The 16,340-nt window shown below is 46.5% G+C and overlaps 1 protein-coding gene across 1 annotated transcript in view; it reads right to left on the bottom strand.

Moving 5' to 3' along the window:
* The window catches only part of LOC144020369 (uncharacterized), a 260,558-nt gene that overhangs the window by 15,358 nt on the left and 228,860 nt on the right, over nt 1-16,340 (bottom strand). The window contains exons 6-8 of the mRNA XM_077523754.1: nt 14,710-14,843; nt 3,918-4,041; nt 3,469-3,581 (exon numbers count right to left, since the gene is read on the bottom strand). Of these exons, the coding sequence (XP_077379880.1) occupies nt 3,469-3,581; nt 3,918-4,041; nt 14,710-14,843 (371 nt within the window). The remainder of the gene's footprint in view (nt 1-3,468; nt 3,582-3,917; nt 4,042-14,709; nt 14,844-16,340) is intronic.

Consider the following 16,340-nt stretch of genomic DNA (forward strand, 5'->3'; position numbering starts at 1 on the left):
TGTCTAATGGCTCAGATCCTGTCTAATTCCAAACTGACACAATTGTGCCTCTTTGCTAAGCGACAGGTAGTTCTGCCGTTTGCCACCATGGCTGCGTTCAGACTGCAGTCATGTCTGATTCCAATCAGATTTCTCCTCAAATTTGTTCAGACTGGGCCACATTATTGACCCATCAGATTACTGTAGAAACGTGAAAATGGAGGCATCGTCCAGGATGTGTAGTGTTTGGCGTCACCGCTCTGCACTTCTGGTCTACAGCTTGGGTCTTGTGTTGCGTAAAGTGGTTCAGTCAAAACTAATTGGTGTGTTTACAGCTGTTCAGACTGAGACACATCTTGTCCAAATGCGATATGAAACTACAAAACTGGATTTCATGTGATTTGTGACTGTTCAGACTCTGAAAGAGTAATCCAGTTTCAATCTGGATTGGTTAAAAATCTAATTTTGACTGGCGGTCAGTGTTAACGGTGGGAAACCAGCTAATCCACAAAAATAAATAAATAAATACTAATACTACTACAGAAACATTGATTGTGTGCTCATGGTTGTGTTTCTTTGGCATTTACCTCCATTCCCCTGTCATCTCTTCTTGAGACTTCCCCGACCTGCACCTCATTCGTCCTGATTACCTCATGTTAGGGGTGGGCGATATGGTAAAAATGTCATATCACGATTCGTTATCTCGATTTTAGCACAATTCTTTTTTTTTTTAATATATATATTTTTAGACTAATCTTCACATTTCTGAACATTTTTGTACAATTTTAAACATATTTAAAATGTATATAAAATCCTAAAAGAAAAAAAAACCATCTTCAGCCAACTAAGCTTTCTGAACAGGTTTCAATCGAAATAGTGCAATGAATGTAAACATAAATGGTAATGAACAGCCTCAGTTACTTTAGTTACAGTGCCCACGGTGTATGAACAGCGCTTAGCACCACAATAGGAATTGAAAATGTTTTTTCCTCTGTTTACACTGTTTACGACAGCGTTTGCTCGTCCGCGACTCCGAGTAGTTTACAAATTCTCATAGGTGCGTGTGTGGGCAAAGTGTATTGTGGACGTGTAGCGGTGCGGGGAGAGATGTGTACCCGTCGGCTGTTGGGGTTCTGAGGTGGCAGGGCCTCTCGTTCGAACGTCATTTGCTTTGTAGAGTTGTGCGAACCTCACGGATGCATCGGGCTCCAGGTGGAGGAGTGGACACATCAGCATTAGCATGCTTACTTAGCATTAGCATGCTAGCATTAGCATGCTGACTAGAGGAGTGGAGTAAGTGAGTGAGTGAGTGGAGAGGGAGGAAAATAAAAAAAGACCACACGGATGCATCATGCATAAACCAGGCTTGAGCCCACATAAAGTTGAACTGTATAAAATGTGCCCTACAGACGATCTTGTCGATCTTTCAGCTTTATGAGATCGTCAACACTTAACGATCCTTAACGATCTAATATCTAATATCTTGTCGTCTCATTCTAACATTCCTTACTCAACGTTACTGATTCCATGTAAGCCGTGATCCTCTTTTGATTGTCGAACTTTTCTTCTGCCTCCTGTTTTTGGATACCGTTGCCTTCGCTGAACAAACCTAGCATGTTTCTTAAATATTTTGGACTGTCCTTTCACCTTTGAGTCTTGTATACGGGTCCTGCTTATTGTATTTTTCAGGACAGAATGAATTGGACAAAATAGGGACCAAGCAGACTCAGACACACTGTACAATGCTCTCCAAATGCAGAGCAGACGGTTCGCTCAGCAAGCTTGAATTTGAGTGAAGTGGCCAATGTCAGTACTCGATAATGAGGCAAGTGGGCTTAGAGATATATATGGCATGAGTATAGTAAAAAAAAAATGTATTTAAATACTTAAAGATGTATATACTTAAAGATGGACTGAGTGTACTTTCTTTTTATTAAAGAATAAATCTGTCTCGTTTTTGATGAGCACTTAGTTGTACTATGCTACTGTATTTTAATGTTGGTCATGATGGTGGTACAAGGTGTGAAAACTTTGAGAATCACTGATCTACTGTATTGAATGTTGTTACAAACCCCAAATACCAGGCTAATCATTTGAAAATTCAGATCAGCCTTAGTATAGATCAGGGGTCTCCAAGTTCGGTCCTCGAGAGCCCCTATCCAGCCTTTTGTCCATGTCTCTGTCCTTCAGCACAGCTGAATCTAATGATCAGCTAATCAGCAAGCTTTGCAGAAGCCTGATAACGATCCCAATCATGTATCAGGTGTGTTAGTGGAGAGAAACATGGGAAAGAGGCTGGATAGGGGCTGTCGAGGACCCAACTTGGAGACCCCTGGAGATAGTAGTCACTGATGTCACAGGATTGCGACTCAGCCCCTCATGGTGGGTCAATTTTCCAGCGGACCCAGCTGTGTTTCTATTGTATTTACACCAAATGTTCTTTTGTAATGATGAATGTCATGTCAACCATGCAGTTGGGGGGTGCAGGGGTGAGGGTGCGAGTGTTGGGACGCGACCCGTGTGTCGCAGCAGTGGCCGGAAACGGCGTGGATGTCTGACTTACGGAAGTCCGTGGAATCTACTCCATTGGTTGCTATGTACATTTGTCATTTGTGAATTTGAGGTGAAGAATCTTGGATTATTTTTAAACCAAGTTAGCGAATTTCCCGACAGTCCTAACTACTAGCGCTAGCATGTTCCAACAAAAACAACAACAACATTGTTGATTCATCACTTATTTTTGTACACTAACAGCAATTTCAAATTTTGGGCTGCTGGTAAAGGAAACTAAGAGACCTTAAGGTTTTTTTTTTTTGGAGAGATCTCAAAATTGAATATCTTGACCACCAGATCTATTTTTAGCCAGAGCTAGCCACGGCTAGCGGCTCACATATATCACGATCACATTATGGTAAAAACATTTTTAACCATCTTATGATGACACCTTAATTAAAATGGTCAGAACACACTTTGGTAGACTTTGTCGGTTCGTCATGTGAATACTCTCTATACTCTTAACAGTTTATACAGTGGTATATTGTTGCTAGTCAGAAATGTCTGTGTCAAATATAGTGATTGCTCTAACATCGCCAACATTTCAGTATGGAAAGTGTTCACGCACATGGAGTAAAACATCAATAGGCCCCTTCTAACTTCCACGCTCAGAAGTTAGCAGATCGTTTTCTACAGTGTGAGTGACTTAAAATTAAAGAATTAGAGCTCATGAGGCAATTTCCGAAGGGAGAAGGGAAGCAGAGGCGTCTTCACACCTGTCTGATGATGAATCACAGGGTGGCCTGAGGGTGTTCTTTTGCCGCACCAATGACTTCAGAGTAGGTAATGGGGGTATAGGAAATAATTGAGGAAAAAACTAGACAAGGAGTCATATAGCCAATACAAAGATGGAAAGGAAAGCATATCAAAGACAGAGCGACAGTAAAGGTGGGAGGAAGAAGGGAGGGCATCAGTGAGCAAATGAAAATCACTCACTTGGAGAACAGCCTTCTTAATTACTTTCCCCACATCCTGCCTCCACTCGGATAAATCAGGGTTGAACTCATCCAGATTTGGGGAGAATGATAAAAGAAGAGATTTGAAGAATTCTGTCAAACAGAGCCAGGGAAGAACAGCTTTTAATGCACTTGAATATAAAGGTGGTGCTCATTTTTAAGTCCTATGACCTTGTCATTTGGTTCATATTCAGTCTCAGGTTTGTTTTATTTCCTGCACTACTTTTTAACTAAATGCACACACATTACAGCCAGTCAACCTTAAAGCAGTACTGCCTGCTGATAATAAATCAGCATCTTTTAGAGATACTTGCACACAGATTGCTTCATTCCAGATAAAGTCATACAAATATGTACAGGTTAGCAGTGTGACTCAGATGGCTGCTATTCAGCCAACATTTATGAGTTTTAAGAAAACAATGTACTTACCTCTAACAGCTATGATTTTGGTATCTTGGAATATGAGGTTGCCTGCAGCTACTTGAACTGTAAGAGTATATGTTCCCTCATTGGGAAAAGTATACGAGACACTTCCATCCAATGTGACCATTGGCTGCACACATATAGAGAAATCACAATCAATAAATCACTTAGTATAAAAGTGAATTGGTAATAAACTTTGATCTGATCTTCATCTAAGTAATAATGACAGACAAACAGTCTGCTTAAACTAAGACCGCATACACCGTAGTCCATGAGCCGGTTCAAAAAATGGGTATCAACCCAAATAGCAAAATCTAACTGGGCCGGACACAGGCCAGATGTGCTACAAAGTCCGGCCCACAATCTTAAAAGTGATCTGGTCCAGTGCCTTTCTGAACAATGGGCCTGATGTGATGTAGATTCGTTTTCCAGATCTGCTACGACTACAGACCAGAACTGGTCCACAGCAACACAAGGCAAGTTGCTTTACGACCCATGTCTGGAACACGTTAATTAGCCAAAAATTATATCCTGATAAACTTTGGACCACATGTGGTCTGGATATGGCTCTTCGCTATCGCAAAATAATTCATTCTTTTCAAGGTATAATAATAATGCAACAGATTTATATAGCGCTTTTCTGGACACTCAAAGATGTTTCACATTGATTCATTATTCATGCACTCACATATAGACAGCTGTATCGGGTCTGACTGACAGAAGCGTGGCGCCTACAGCCCCCCTGACCACCACCAAATATTCGCACCATCCTTAAAGAAGAGGCATTGGAGGCAATGTGTGTGAAGTGTCTTGCCAAGGACACAACAACACATGACTTGGAGAGAGCGGGAATCGAACAGCAGACATTCCGGTGACTGGACAACTTACTTTCTGAGCCACAGCCACCACTGCTGAGTTAGGTGTAAAATACTGGTCCAGAAAGTAAACAGTGGAAGGGTCAGATATTCCCATGCCTGTCACCATGGGTGGGCCATAAGGTCCATGCCCGCCTACCAAGATGACTGTGACTCATTTGACGCATGGCTCTCAATGCTAAACATTTTTATTGTATTTTATCAGAGTCGATAATTTTATGTTTTGAAAAACTAATGTTGAGTTGTTTAATACTAAGACGTTAAGAATATAAAGAAACAGTGGTGTGATTTTGATGAATGATGGTCTTATCTGCAGCAGCCAATCACTGCCTTACTGAAAATAATGTTAGGTATGTAGGCTTATACGCGACGAAAACAGTAATGTTGGCGTGCAAGAGTCAGGCACAATTTATTTTTTTTTTTTTTTTATTTATTTATTTTTTTGGGGGGTATTGTGTAGTGTGGCAAGACATGTCTGTAAAATAGATGTAACTAAGGAGATCTGAGGACAATGGCGCGTCAGAGTACGGAAAGTGAGGATGGACATACTACATTAGTGTCAACAAGTGAAAAGTCACTTGAGAAAAAGATACCACGGGAGCCACATATGTTTGGGCATATAAAATGAGTTTGGATGTTGCTTTCCTTTCTTCTTTAGCTTCAGTATATCTAGACTGTTTTTTCAACACATCAAACGCTCATGTGTGAATTATAACCAATTTGACAGACAATTTGCTAATCTTGTCGACTTTTTCATAAATATGCCACACCATTTCATTAGCGAAATACAGAACCTTTTGTGTTCTTTCTACTACACAGACGTTTAACGCCAAATAAGGCTTTGTCGCCGATTATCAATGTTTGTGTCCCAGTAGGAAATTTGCTGAAAAGGTCCACTTTCAAACCTTTGACTGGTGCTGTGAGCCAAGGTTTACTGGTCCCGTGAACATACAGCAAACCTGTTCCTCACTTCAATGCCAGTGTTTTGTTTTCATTGTCCTTAACGTGTTTTCCGTATTCTTGCCGGTGCCAAAGTCTCAAATTAATTTCTTGGTGTTGATGAAGCCCTTTGAACCTTTTGTCAACGGGATTCCTCTGTAATTTGTTGGCGGTCTGGCTGTTGGGCAAAGACTGCTCATGTTTGGCTTTGCTCCCAGTAAATTTCTTGGAGAACCGTTTGTTAGCATGCTTAGGTCCACTATTGGGAGACACTGGTAGCGTGGTCGTGTCATTCCATGATTTGCCATTCACCTCCAAAAATACTTCGATGCGGTGCATTTTTTTCTCCAGCACTGCCATCATCCAAGGAGTTTGTTTGTGGTATTTAACAGTGGAAATTGGAGGCACATACAGTATCTTCTAGCGTTGTGCTAGTAGCAGTTGTGTGCTAATTAGCAGGTTATGTTATTGTGAGGAGTTTAAAAAAAATGTTGGAAGAAAAATGCCCCGAGCCGGCTGATAGGGATGGGCGGATCGATACTGTAGTGGACTTGGAGCGTTGCCATGGAGACGGATTAGCTATAATCCGGGGGATGCTATAAAAGTGAAACCTGCTGAAACCTGGGTGTGTGTCTGGGTCGCGCAGCAAGATCGACGGAGCAGCGGGCGAGGCGAATGCACGAGATCCAGGAGGCGGTCGTGCTCTCATGGGGGGTGGGTGCCGTTCGTAGCACATAGGGCTGCCGGCGGCGAAGATACGGCATTGTAGGGCCAATGGTTCCAGTGTGAGGGCCAGTGGAAGTCAGGGCTGGGGAATTAGGAGAGCCGGACCGTTGGTCGACCTGTTCGGTGCTGGACACCGTCCCGCCTACCCGGCCTCTTTGGCGCGTCTCGCTGGCTTTGTGCATCGGCGGCATCAATTGATAAGGGTGAGTGTGGTTCACTGTAAAATCACAGCTATGTTATTTTATTTATATATATCAGGGTATCACTATTTACAAGATGACATGGAATTGGTAACACAACAGTTTGAGGTAGTTTGGTTCAACTGAAGATGTGTGTACCCATTGGTACGAGCGCAGCGGCAGTGCAGATGTTTGTTTTTTCGGCTTTGTGTAAAAAATAAATAAATACACGAGTATCTCCCACCGGCTGTATCTACAAAACAAAAAAGTAATACAGCCACATTGAAGTAAAAGTTCAAGGAAAACCCAGGAAAAAAAGAGAAAAAAGCAGTTATCAGCTGAAAGAATGCAAGCAAAAGGACGAACAGAGTAGATTGCATCTACATACTACGCAGGGGTGAAAGTGGGCGGGAACTGTCCGGTACTACATACCGGTAAAAGATTCGGGACCGCAAAAATGAGGTTCAGTACTTCGCTCCGAAAAATATGACAGTAAGTGTGAAAGATCCATGTTAAATAACGTACCAGGCTGCCACACACGCATCTCCAAGAAGAAAACACTTTTGTGTTATGCAGTCACATGACATAGTACACTCAGCGGTTTGCGGAATGCGGAAGCGACACTAGGGTGGTGAAATTTTGCCACAGGTATTTTGTGGTTTTGCTTAAAATAATATCAAATGATTTAAAACCGAATACAACTAATGTCAAACTGTAGGGGCCGACTGCCATTGCTGTCGAGCGAGTGAAACGGAGCCAAGTACAGTATCCGATTAAATTACGGAGTTTTGCTGAGTTGTGTTTACATAGCTTTCCTCCCATTGTTTGAATGGGTTAGCCTAGCTGGTGTCTTCACAACAAACACTACAAACCGTATCGGCCAATCCAGTGTCATGAAAAGCCTCCATAAACCTCCTGAGACAGCCAACCATCTTGCACAGAACCAATAGCCGCATCTATCAGGCAGATGCTCTTTCAGTGCTGCTTCACGGCGCTGAGACCTGGTCCCCGACAGCCGGTAATCTCAAGAAACTGTACGCCTTTGACTCCAATCGTCTCCGTTGCATTGAAGGAATCCACTGGTTCCATCAAATCACAAACCAGGAGATCAGAGAACGCACCAACACCATCCCAGCGTCACAATTGGTCCCACAGCGCCAACTGTCCTAACTCGGTCACTTTCTCTGGATGACACCCACCTGCCCAGCCAGTCAGGTCTTCAACTTCCAGTCCTGTAAGGCTGGCTGAAAACGCCCACGAGGAAAACCAAAGACAAGGTTGGCATTTGTTAGCCGACATGAGTCTAAATTGAGGCCAAAACCTTTATTCTGATTACCACTTTATACACCCTTGGCATTCTCATCTCTGGAAACTCCTTCAATACTGTTGGAAAACCACTTCAGGTGACTCCTCTTGAAGGTCATCGACGGAATGCCAAGAGTGTGCAAATCATCAGAGTGACTATTTTGAAGAAATTTGAATATAAAACATGTTTTCAGTTATTTCACCTTTTTTAAGTACATAGCTCCACGTGTTCATTCATAGTTGAGTGTGAATCTACAATGTAAATAGTCATGAAAATAAAGAAAAGGGGCGCAGTAGGGCAAGCAAAGTATAGTAGTATTAGTAGTAGCTTTTTCAACTTATTTGAGAGACATTGCAGAAGCGCGCGTCCGCCAATGTTTACTTTTCATCAGTCCATCAATCCGTGACCCGGTTATTGGCGATTACATTGATGAACTAAACCCATTTTCGGCACTGAGTCTGTCAGTGTTTTTAAGTTTCTCGTCATTTGTCGACGAAATTGGCGTCCGCCATTGACAGATTGACAATGTCAATGTCAATATTGATGGAATGCCTGTTAACGGCTGTCGGCTCGGGCCCGCCGAAGACTTCGCTCCCATCGTGTGTGCGTGTCGTCTGGTGCCCGTTTTCGTTAAAGGTAGCTTCGAATGTGCCAGCGCTAGGATCTGACTGGACGGCTGTGCCAGCGCAATCTTTCTGTGTGGCGGCCGTCCTCGACTCCCTCGGATGAGCAGCTCCGGACCGCCCCAACCAATTGTCGACCTATACCTGGCCGGACTGCCCCAAATAAAAGCGCTGCTTTTCAGTTCCTCTGGGCGGCTGGAACTTACTAGTGCAGCTCGCCTCATTATGTGTCTTGGTCTGCGTTGTGTATTCGAGACACTCGTCTAAGCTAATTGAGCTTTTTTGTGTATTCCTTTGTTAAGTGCATTCGTTAGCCTTTAGTGCTTTTGTGTATTCGTGTTTTCTTTGTACTCCCTTTGTTCCTTCATTTGTTTTTGGTTCATGACAGTAGTCTCTGTTAAGAGCCATTTAAGGGCTCGGCTACTACCATCTTTATTCAAAGCCATTGTCAACCGCCAACAAACCCAACTAAAGCTGTTAATTTTGATTCAGCCATTTAAGAAAAACCCCCAAAACAAAACATGCCAATGACGGAAGTTCTGTTAAAATAACTGACGGATTTATGATTACACTCAGTTTAGTAGCTGAGCCGTGATTGGTCTTTAACTGAGCCCTGAGCAACTGTGGATTTTGCATCTTATTTTATATTCCACAAACACAATATTCATCAGAGGCTCGCGTTTAGAGTAGGGGGCTGCATATAACATATTATTGCCCCATTTTGCGCAAGCCGACGCAATGTGATCATTGAGCGTATGTTAACACCCCGACACACACTTGGCCTGTTGTTCATTTAGAATAAGAAGAAGAATGCAGAACTAAAAATACATTTGTCCACAAAACAAATGTAGACTGGTTGGGTGAACTCCCAAGTACACTCAAGCACCGTGATGATGGTGTGGAGCTGGAATTGTGTTCCAAGGCTGGGACAAAAACCACAACGTTCTTCCGGAATCTGAGATTGGATTTCCCAACGGACCCTCCTTTCCAAGACCTCTGAATAGACCTTACCAGGGAGGCTGAGGAGTGTGATCACCCAGTAGTTGGAATCCGAGGTGGACTTTCCTTCAATATTGACGGAATGCCCACCTCTGGTTCCAACTACTAACCTTCTGTCAATATTGACTGAAGGTGCTGTTGACGGACGCTCATTTTGTTGACTACTGCCAATAGACAGGAAACTTTGAAAAATTGCCTAACAAGCATTGCTAGAAGGGGACTTTTGTCCGTCAACGTAATCATCAATACATTTGGCTATCCGTCAATGACGTACGTCCCATTTTGCTGACGGATGGAGCATTGATGAATGCTCACTTCCAATGACGGAAACATTGACAGACACTCATTTTGCTGAACAATGTTGAATAACGGATTGACGATGACAATGCGGTTCAGCTTGGAATATTGATGGATTGACGATGACGGAAGGTGTGTCCCGACTGTTGACGATTGCCGAATGATGGATGCTCAAAATGTATTGACGTGCCCACCTCTGGTTGGAACATAACATCCAGTCATCCTTCTTAAAAAAGGGTACCACAACCCTCGGTCCCCCAATCCAGAGACACCGTCCCAGATGACCACACGATGTAGTAGAGGTCTGTCAACCAAGACAGCCCTACAATATCCAGAGCCTTTACCATCCACCCCTGAGGCCTTCCCACGAGGAGCTTTTTAACCACCTCGAGGACGTAAAGCCCAGAGATAGGAGACCACTTCAGATTTCACAGACTCTGCTTACACAAACGAAGGCATGTTGGTGGAATTGAGGTCTTTGAAGTGTTCTCCTCATAAACTCACAAGACTCTGAATCGAGGTCAGCAGCACTCTATATCTACAATATACTGCGTTAATGGTGCACTGCTTCCCTCTCCTGAGATAACAGGCAGTGGACCAGAATTTCGTGAGTCGTGCTTCATGGCCTCACCAAAACTCCTTCCATGAGTGAGTTTTCAGTTTGATGGCATCCCTTTCCATTTGTGTCCACCAACAGGTTTGCGGCTACGACAGGCATCGACCAACTTACGGCCATAGCACCAACTGGAAGCTCGGACTCAATATCCCCCGCCTCCCCTGGGATATGGTTGAAGCACAGGAGTCCAGTAACAAAACACCGCTCGGGTCCTGATCGGGTGGGGTGGGCTGTTTCTCCCCAATCACGCCCTTCAAGGTCTCACTGTCATTGTCCACGTGAGCATTGAAGTCATCTAGCAGAACAAGGGAGTCTTTAGCTTCTCCAACATACCCTCCAATGACTCAAAAAATTCTGTGAACTGTTGTTTGGTGCTTAGGCATAAAACAAAACAAATGCCCACACCTGTTCGGCGCCATTGACCGTTGGCAACTCCAGAGGAGTCCAACCCATCTTGAGAGCAGGCGAGCCCGACTATGTCTAATCGGCATTTTTCTGCCTCATAAAATAGCTCAGCCTCCTTCCCGCCTTTGGCCGTCACCCAGCTCACAGGAAACACAACACCTTTGGCTCTTCCCACAGATGCTCAGCCAATGGTGATGGGGAGAGCCATTGGATCCACGTTGCCTTTCGAGGATGTATCCTGCCGGGCCCAGCGGGTGCAGGCCCGACCGCCAGGCCATCACCATCGAGCTCCACCTCCAGGCCTAGCTCCAGAGATGGCTCTGGTGACCCACATCCAGGCAAGGGAAATTGTGGCCCAATGTTTTTAATAATCATATGTGGTCTGTGAGCTGTGTTTTGTCTGGCCCTACAACTAGGACCTGTTTTCTGTGGGTGAAAGCCCCAGACAATTCAACTCTTAGGATCACTGGGACACACAAACCTGTCCGCCAATTTCACAGTGTGTTGTCTCATTTGATATCACTAAAATCAATCATGTGAACAGGAGTGTGTAGACTTTTAACGGCCACTGTCTACATAGTTACAGTAAAGTGTTTTTTATTTTTTTATTTTTTTTAAGTTACCTCAGTTTGGAGACGCGTTTCCCTCGCCCGGACGCGGGTCACCGGGGCCCCCCTCTGGAGCCAGGCCTGGAGGCGGGGCTCGCTGGCGAGCGCCTGGTGGCCGGGCCTGCACCCATGGGGCCCGGCCGGGCACAGCCCGAAGGGGCAACGTGGGTCCCTCTTCCCACGGGCTCACCACCGGTGGGAGGGGCCAAAGGGGTCGGGTGCAGTGTGGGCTGGGTGGCGGCCAAGGGAGGAGACCTTGGCGGACCGACCCCCGGCTACAGAAGCTGGCTCTTGGGACATGGAATGTCACCTCTCTGGCAGGGAAGGAGCCCGAGCTGGTGTGCGAGGCCGAGAAGTTCCGACTAGATATAGTCGGACTCGCCTCCACACACGGCTTGGGCTCTGGTACCAGTCCTCTTGAGAGGGGTTGGACTCTCTTCCACTCTGGAGTTGCCCACGGTGTGAGGCGCAGAGCAGGTGTGGGCATACTTATTGCCCCCCGGCTCGGCGCCTGTACGTTGGGGTTTACCCCGGTGGACGAGAGGGTAGCCTCCCTCCGCCTTCGGGTGGGGGGACGGGTCCTGACTGTTGTTTGTGCATATGCACCAAACAGCAGCTCAGAGTACCCACCCTTCTTGGAGTCCGTGGAGGGTGTGCTGGAGAGCGCTCCCTCTGGGGACTCCCTCGTCCTGCTGGGGGACTTCAACGCTCACGTGGGGAATGGGGAATGACAGTGAGACCTGGAGGGGCGTGATTGGGAGGAACGGCCCCCCTGATCGGAACCCGAGCGGTGTTCTGTTATTGGACTTCTGTGCTCGTCACGGTTTGTCCATAACGAACACCATGTTCAGGCATAAGGGTGTCCATATGTGCACTTGGCACCAGGACACCCTAGGCCGCAGTTCGATGATCGACTTTGTAGTCGTGTCATCGGATTTGCGGCCGCATGTTTTGGACACTCGGGTGAAGAGAGGGGCGGAGCTGTCAACTGATCACCACCTGGTGGTGTGTTGGCTCCGATGGTGGGGGAAGATGCCAGTCCGACCTGGCAGACCCAAACGTATTGTGAGGGTTTGCTGGGAACGTCTGGCGGAATCCCCTGTCAGAAAGAGTTTCAATGCCCACCTCCGGCAGAGCTTCTCCCTTGTCTCGGGGGAGGTGGGGGACATTGAGTCCGAATGGACCATGTTCCGCGCCTCCATTGTTGAGGCGGCCGATCGGAGCTGTGGCCGTAAGGTGGTCGGTGCCTGTCGCGGCGGCAATCTTCGAACCCGCTGGTGGACACCAGCGGTAAGGGATGCCGTCAAGCTGAAGAAGGAGTCCTATCGGGCCTTTTTGGCCTGTCGGACTCCGGAGGCAGCTGACAGGTACCGGATGGCCAAGCGGAACGCGGCTTCGGCGGTTGCTGAGGCAAAAACTCGGACATGGGAGGAGTTCGGTGAGGCCATGGAAAACGACTTCCGGACGGCTTCGAGGAAATTCTGGTCCACCATCCGGCGTCTCAGGAGAGGAAAGCAGTGCACCATTAACACTGTGTATAGTGGCGATGGGGTGCTGCTGACCTCGACTCGGGACGTCGTGAAGCGGTGGGGGGAATACTTCGAAGACCTCCTCAATTCCACCAACACGTCTCCTTTTGAGGAAGCAGAGTCTGGGGACTCTGGGGTGGGCTCTCCTATCTCTGGGGTCGAAGTCACTGAGGTGGTTGGAAAGCTCCTCGGTGGCAGGGCCCCGGGGGTGGATGAGATCCGCCCGGAGTTCCTAAAGACTCTGGATGTTGTGGGGCTGTCGTGGTTGACACGCCTCTACAACATCGCGTGGACATCGGGGACAGTGCCTCTGGATTGGCAGACCGGGGTGGTGGTCCCCCTTTTTAAGAAGGGGGACCGGAGGGTGTGTTCCAACTTCAGAGGGATCACACTCCTCAGCCTCCCTGGTAAGGTCTATTCAGGGGTGCTGGAGAGGAGGGTCCGTCGGGAGGTCGAATCTCGGATCCAGGAGGAGCAGTGTGGTTTTCGTCCTGGCCGTGGAACAGTGGACCAGCTCTACACCCTCCGCAGGATCCTCGAGGGTGCGTGGGAGTTCGCTCAACCAGTCCACATGTGTTTTGTGGATCTGGAGAAGGCGTTCGACCGTGTCCCTCGGGGAGTTCTGTGGGGGGTGCTTCGGGAGTACGGGGTGCCGGGCCCCTTGTTACGGGCTGTTCGGTCCCTGTACGACCGTTGCCAGAGTTTGGTCCGCATTGCCGGCAGTAAGTCGGATTCGTTTCCGGTGAGGGTTGGACTCCGCCAAGGTTGCCCTTTGTCACCGATTCTGTTCATAACTTTTATGGACAGAATTTCTAGGCGCAGCCGAGGAGTGGAGGGGTTCCGGTTTGGTGGCCTCAGCATTGCATCTCTGCTCTTTGCAGATGATGTGGTGCTGTTGGCTTCATCAGGCCGGGACCTTCAGCTCTCACTGGAGCGGTTCGCAGCCGAGTGTGAAGCGGCTGGGATGAGGATCAGCACCTCCAAATCCGAGACCATGGTCCTCAGTCGGAAAAGGGTGGAGTGTCGTCTTCAGGTCGGGGATGAGATCCTGCCCCAAGTGGAGGAGTTCAAGTATCTTGGGGTCTTGTTCACGAGTGAGGGTAGGATGGAGCGGGAGATCGACAGGCGGATCGGTGCAGCGTCTGCAGTGATGCGGACTCTGTATCGGTCCGTCGTGGTGAAGAAAGAGCTGAGCCAAAAGGCAAAGCTCTCGATTTACCGGTCGATCTACGTTCCAACCCTCACCTATGGTCACGAGCTGTGGGTCGTGACCGAAAGAACGAGATCCCGGATACAAGCGGCCGAAATGAGTTTCCTCCGCAGGGTGTCCGGGCTCTCCCTTAGAGATAGGGTGAGAAGCTCGGTCATCCGGGAGGGACTCAGAGTCGAGCCGCTGCTCCTCCGCGTTGAGAGGAGCCAGCTGAGGTGGCTCGGGCATCTGGTTCGGATGCCTCCTGGACGCCTCCCTGGGGAGGTGTTCCGGGCATGTCCCACCGGTGGGAGGCCCCGGGGACGACCCAGGACACGCTGGAGAGACTATGTCTCTCGGCTGGCCTGGGAACGCCTTGGGATCCCACCGGAGGAGCTGGTTGAAGTGGCTGGGGAGAGGGAAGTCTGGGTTTCCCTCCTGAAGCTGCTGCCCCCGCGACCCGACCCCGGATAAGCGGAAGAAGATGGATGGATGGATGGAAGTTACCTCAGTGGTGTTGCCAAGCCACCAGAAATAGGTGACTGTGCGTGGATGAGTGGGTAGGACAACTGCTGAGACGTTAACTTCCTTGTGTCTTATGACAACAAAGGGAGCGAGAAGCAGGACATGCTCCACAGGACCTAAGAAAAGAAGTGTAAAAGTAAGTAAATAGCTAACAGCTAAAATAGCTATTTTGAGTATTTAATAAAAATAAAAAAAACGGGAAAAAATGGGGTGGGGTTACTAACCAGAGCAAAAATGTGTATACAGTATATACTGTACATTGCAAATTCAGGTAAACTAGAAACATTTGTCAGAGCAATATTAACATGGAAGACGTACACATTTTTTTCAGTGCTCCAAATTTCCTTGTGTTAATTATGGATAGTGGAATAAAAAAATGTAAATACTTGACACTTTTACCAATCCACTGCACTATGCTCACTTTGCTCCAATCAATTACACTGTTAACAATAAGGGATGTTTATGCCAAATTTAACTAGGTAATTGTGATTGAAAGTAAAAAGTCAATTCACAAGTGTTTTAATAATCATATCCATCCATTGCAATGTTAATTTTCCCGTACTCCATACTTGTGTAGTACTTTCTGTACAACATCACACACTTCTTTTTGGTGCTTTAAATGTTCGGTCTGAAATGATAAAAAAGAAAAAGAAAAAAAAAGTGATGCGGTCTTGGCTGGTTTATGGTAATATAAAGGATAATGTCTTTGCAAGAAGGTGGTACATGATTTTCATAGCAAAATCCAAACAATCGGTTTGTTAAGTGCTATAGTCTGGGTTTTCTTCAGCCCTAGGCCTGATGCTACCACTCATCCTCTTGAAGCAAAACTAATCATTATCCCCATTTTGACATGCCCAGTGAGTGTGAAAGGATAAGAGTGTCGTCTTGCATTTAAAGTATATGTGGTAAGTTTACAGCTTAACCCTTTCAGTATTGAACTCAAAATATCACCAGCTGAAATGAAAATATATATAAACATGATGATGTGGGCGGCAGGGTGACCGACTGTTTAGCACATCTGCCTCGCAATGCAGAGGTCGTGGCTTTGCATCCATGCTCAGACCTTCCTGTGTTTCATCCCATGGTTTTCTCTGGATACTCCCAAATTCCAAAAACATGAATGCTAGGTTAATTGACTCTAAATTGTCAGTGAGTGTGAATGGTTCTTTGTCAATGTGTGTCCTGCGATTAGTTGTCGAGCAGTTCAGGGTGTACCCTGCCTCTCAACCAAAGACAGCTGGGATAGGCTACAGCATACACGCGACCCTGGTGAGGATAAACTATTCGGAGAATCAATGAACTCATGAATGATGACAATGGCTGAAGGGGGTCTTCAGTATACAACAGAGTTCCATTCCAATAGCTGTGACCAAACACAAATTTGTACTAGTCTGAATGTGCCATATTCTATCACTAGCTTACAGTAACGTAGGACTAAATTCATAATTAAATAAATAAAAAGGACTATCATTAAAAATGTGAATATTCTATCATGTATGTGACCACTCCTTGGGTCCTTCTTTCTTGGACTGACAATGGGCAGATGCTGTCATTCAAGGCCCAGCCAGGTTAGGGTTCAGTGTTTTGCCCCAAAACACTCAAACAACGGACTG

This window comes from Festucalex cinctus, chromosome 6 (assembly GCF_051991245.1).
Source record: "Festucalex cinctus isolate MCC-2025b chromosome 6, RoL_Fcin_1.0, whole genome shotgun sequence".
NCBI lineage: Eukaryota > Metazoa > Chordata > Actinopteri > Syngnathiformes > Syngnathidae > Festucalex > Festucalex cinctus.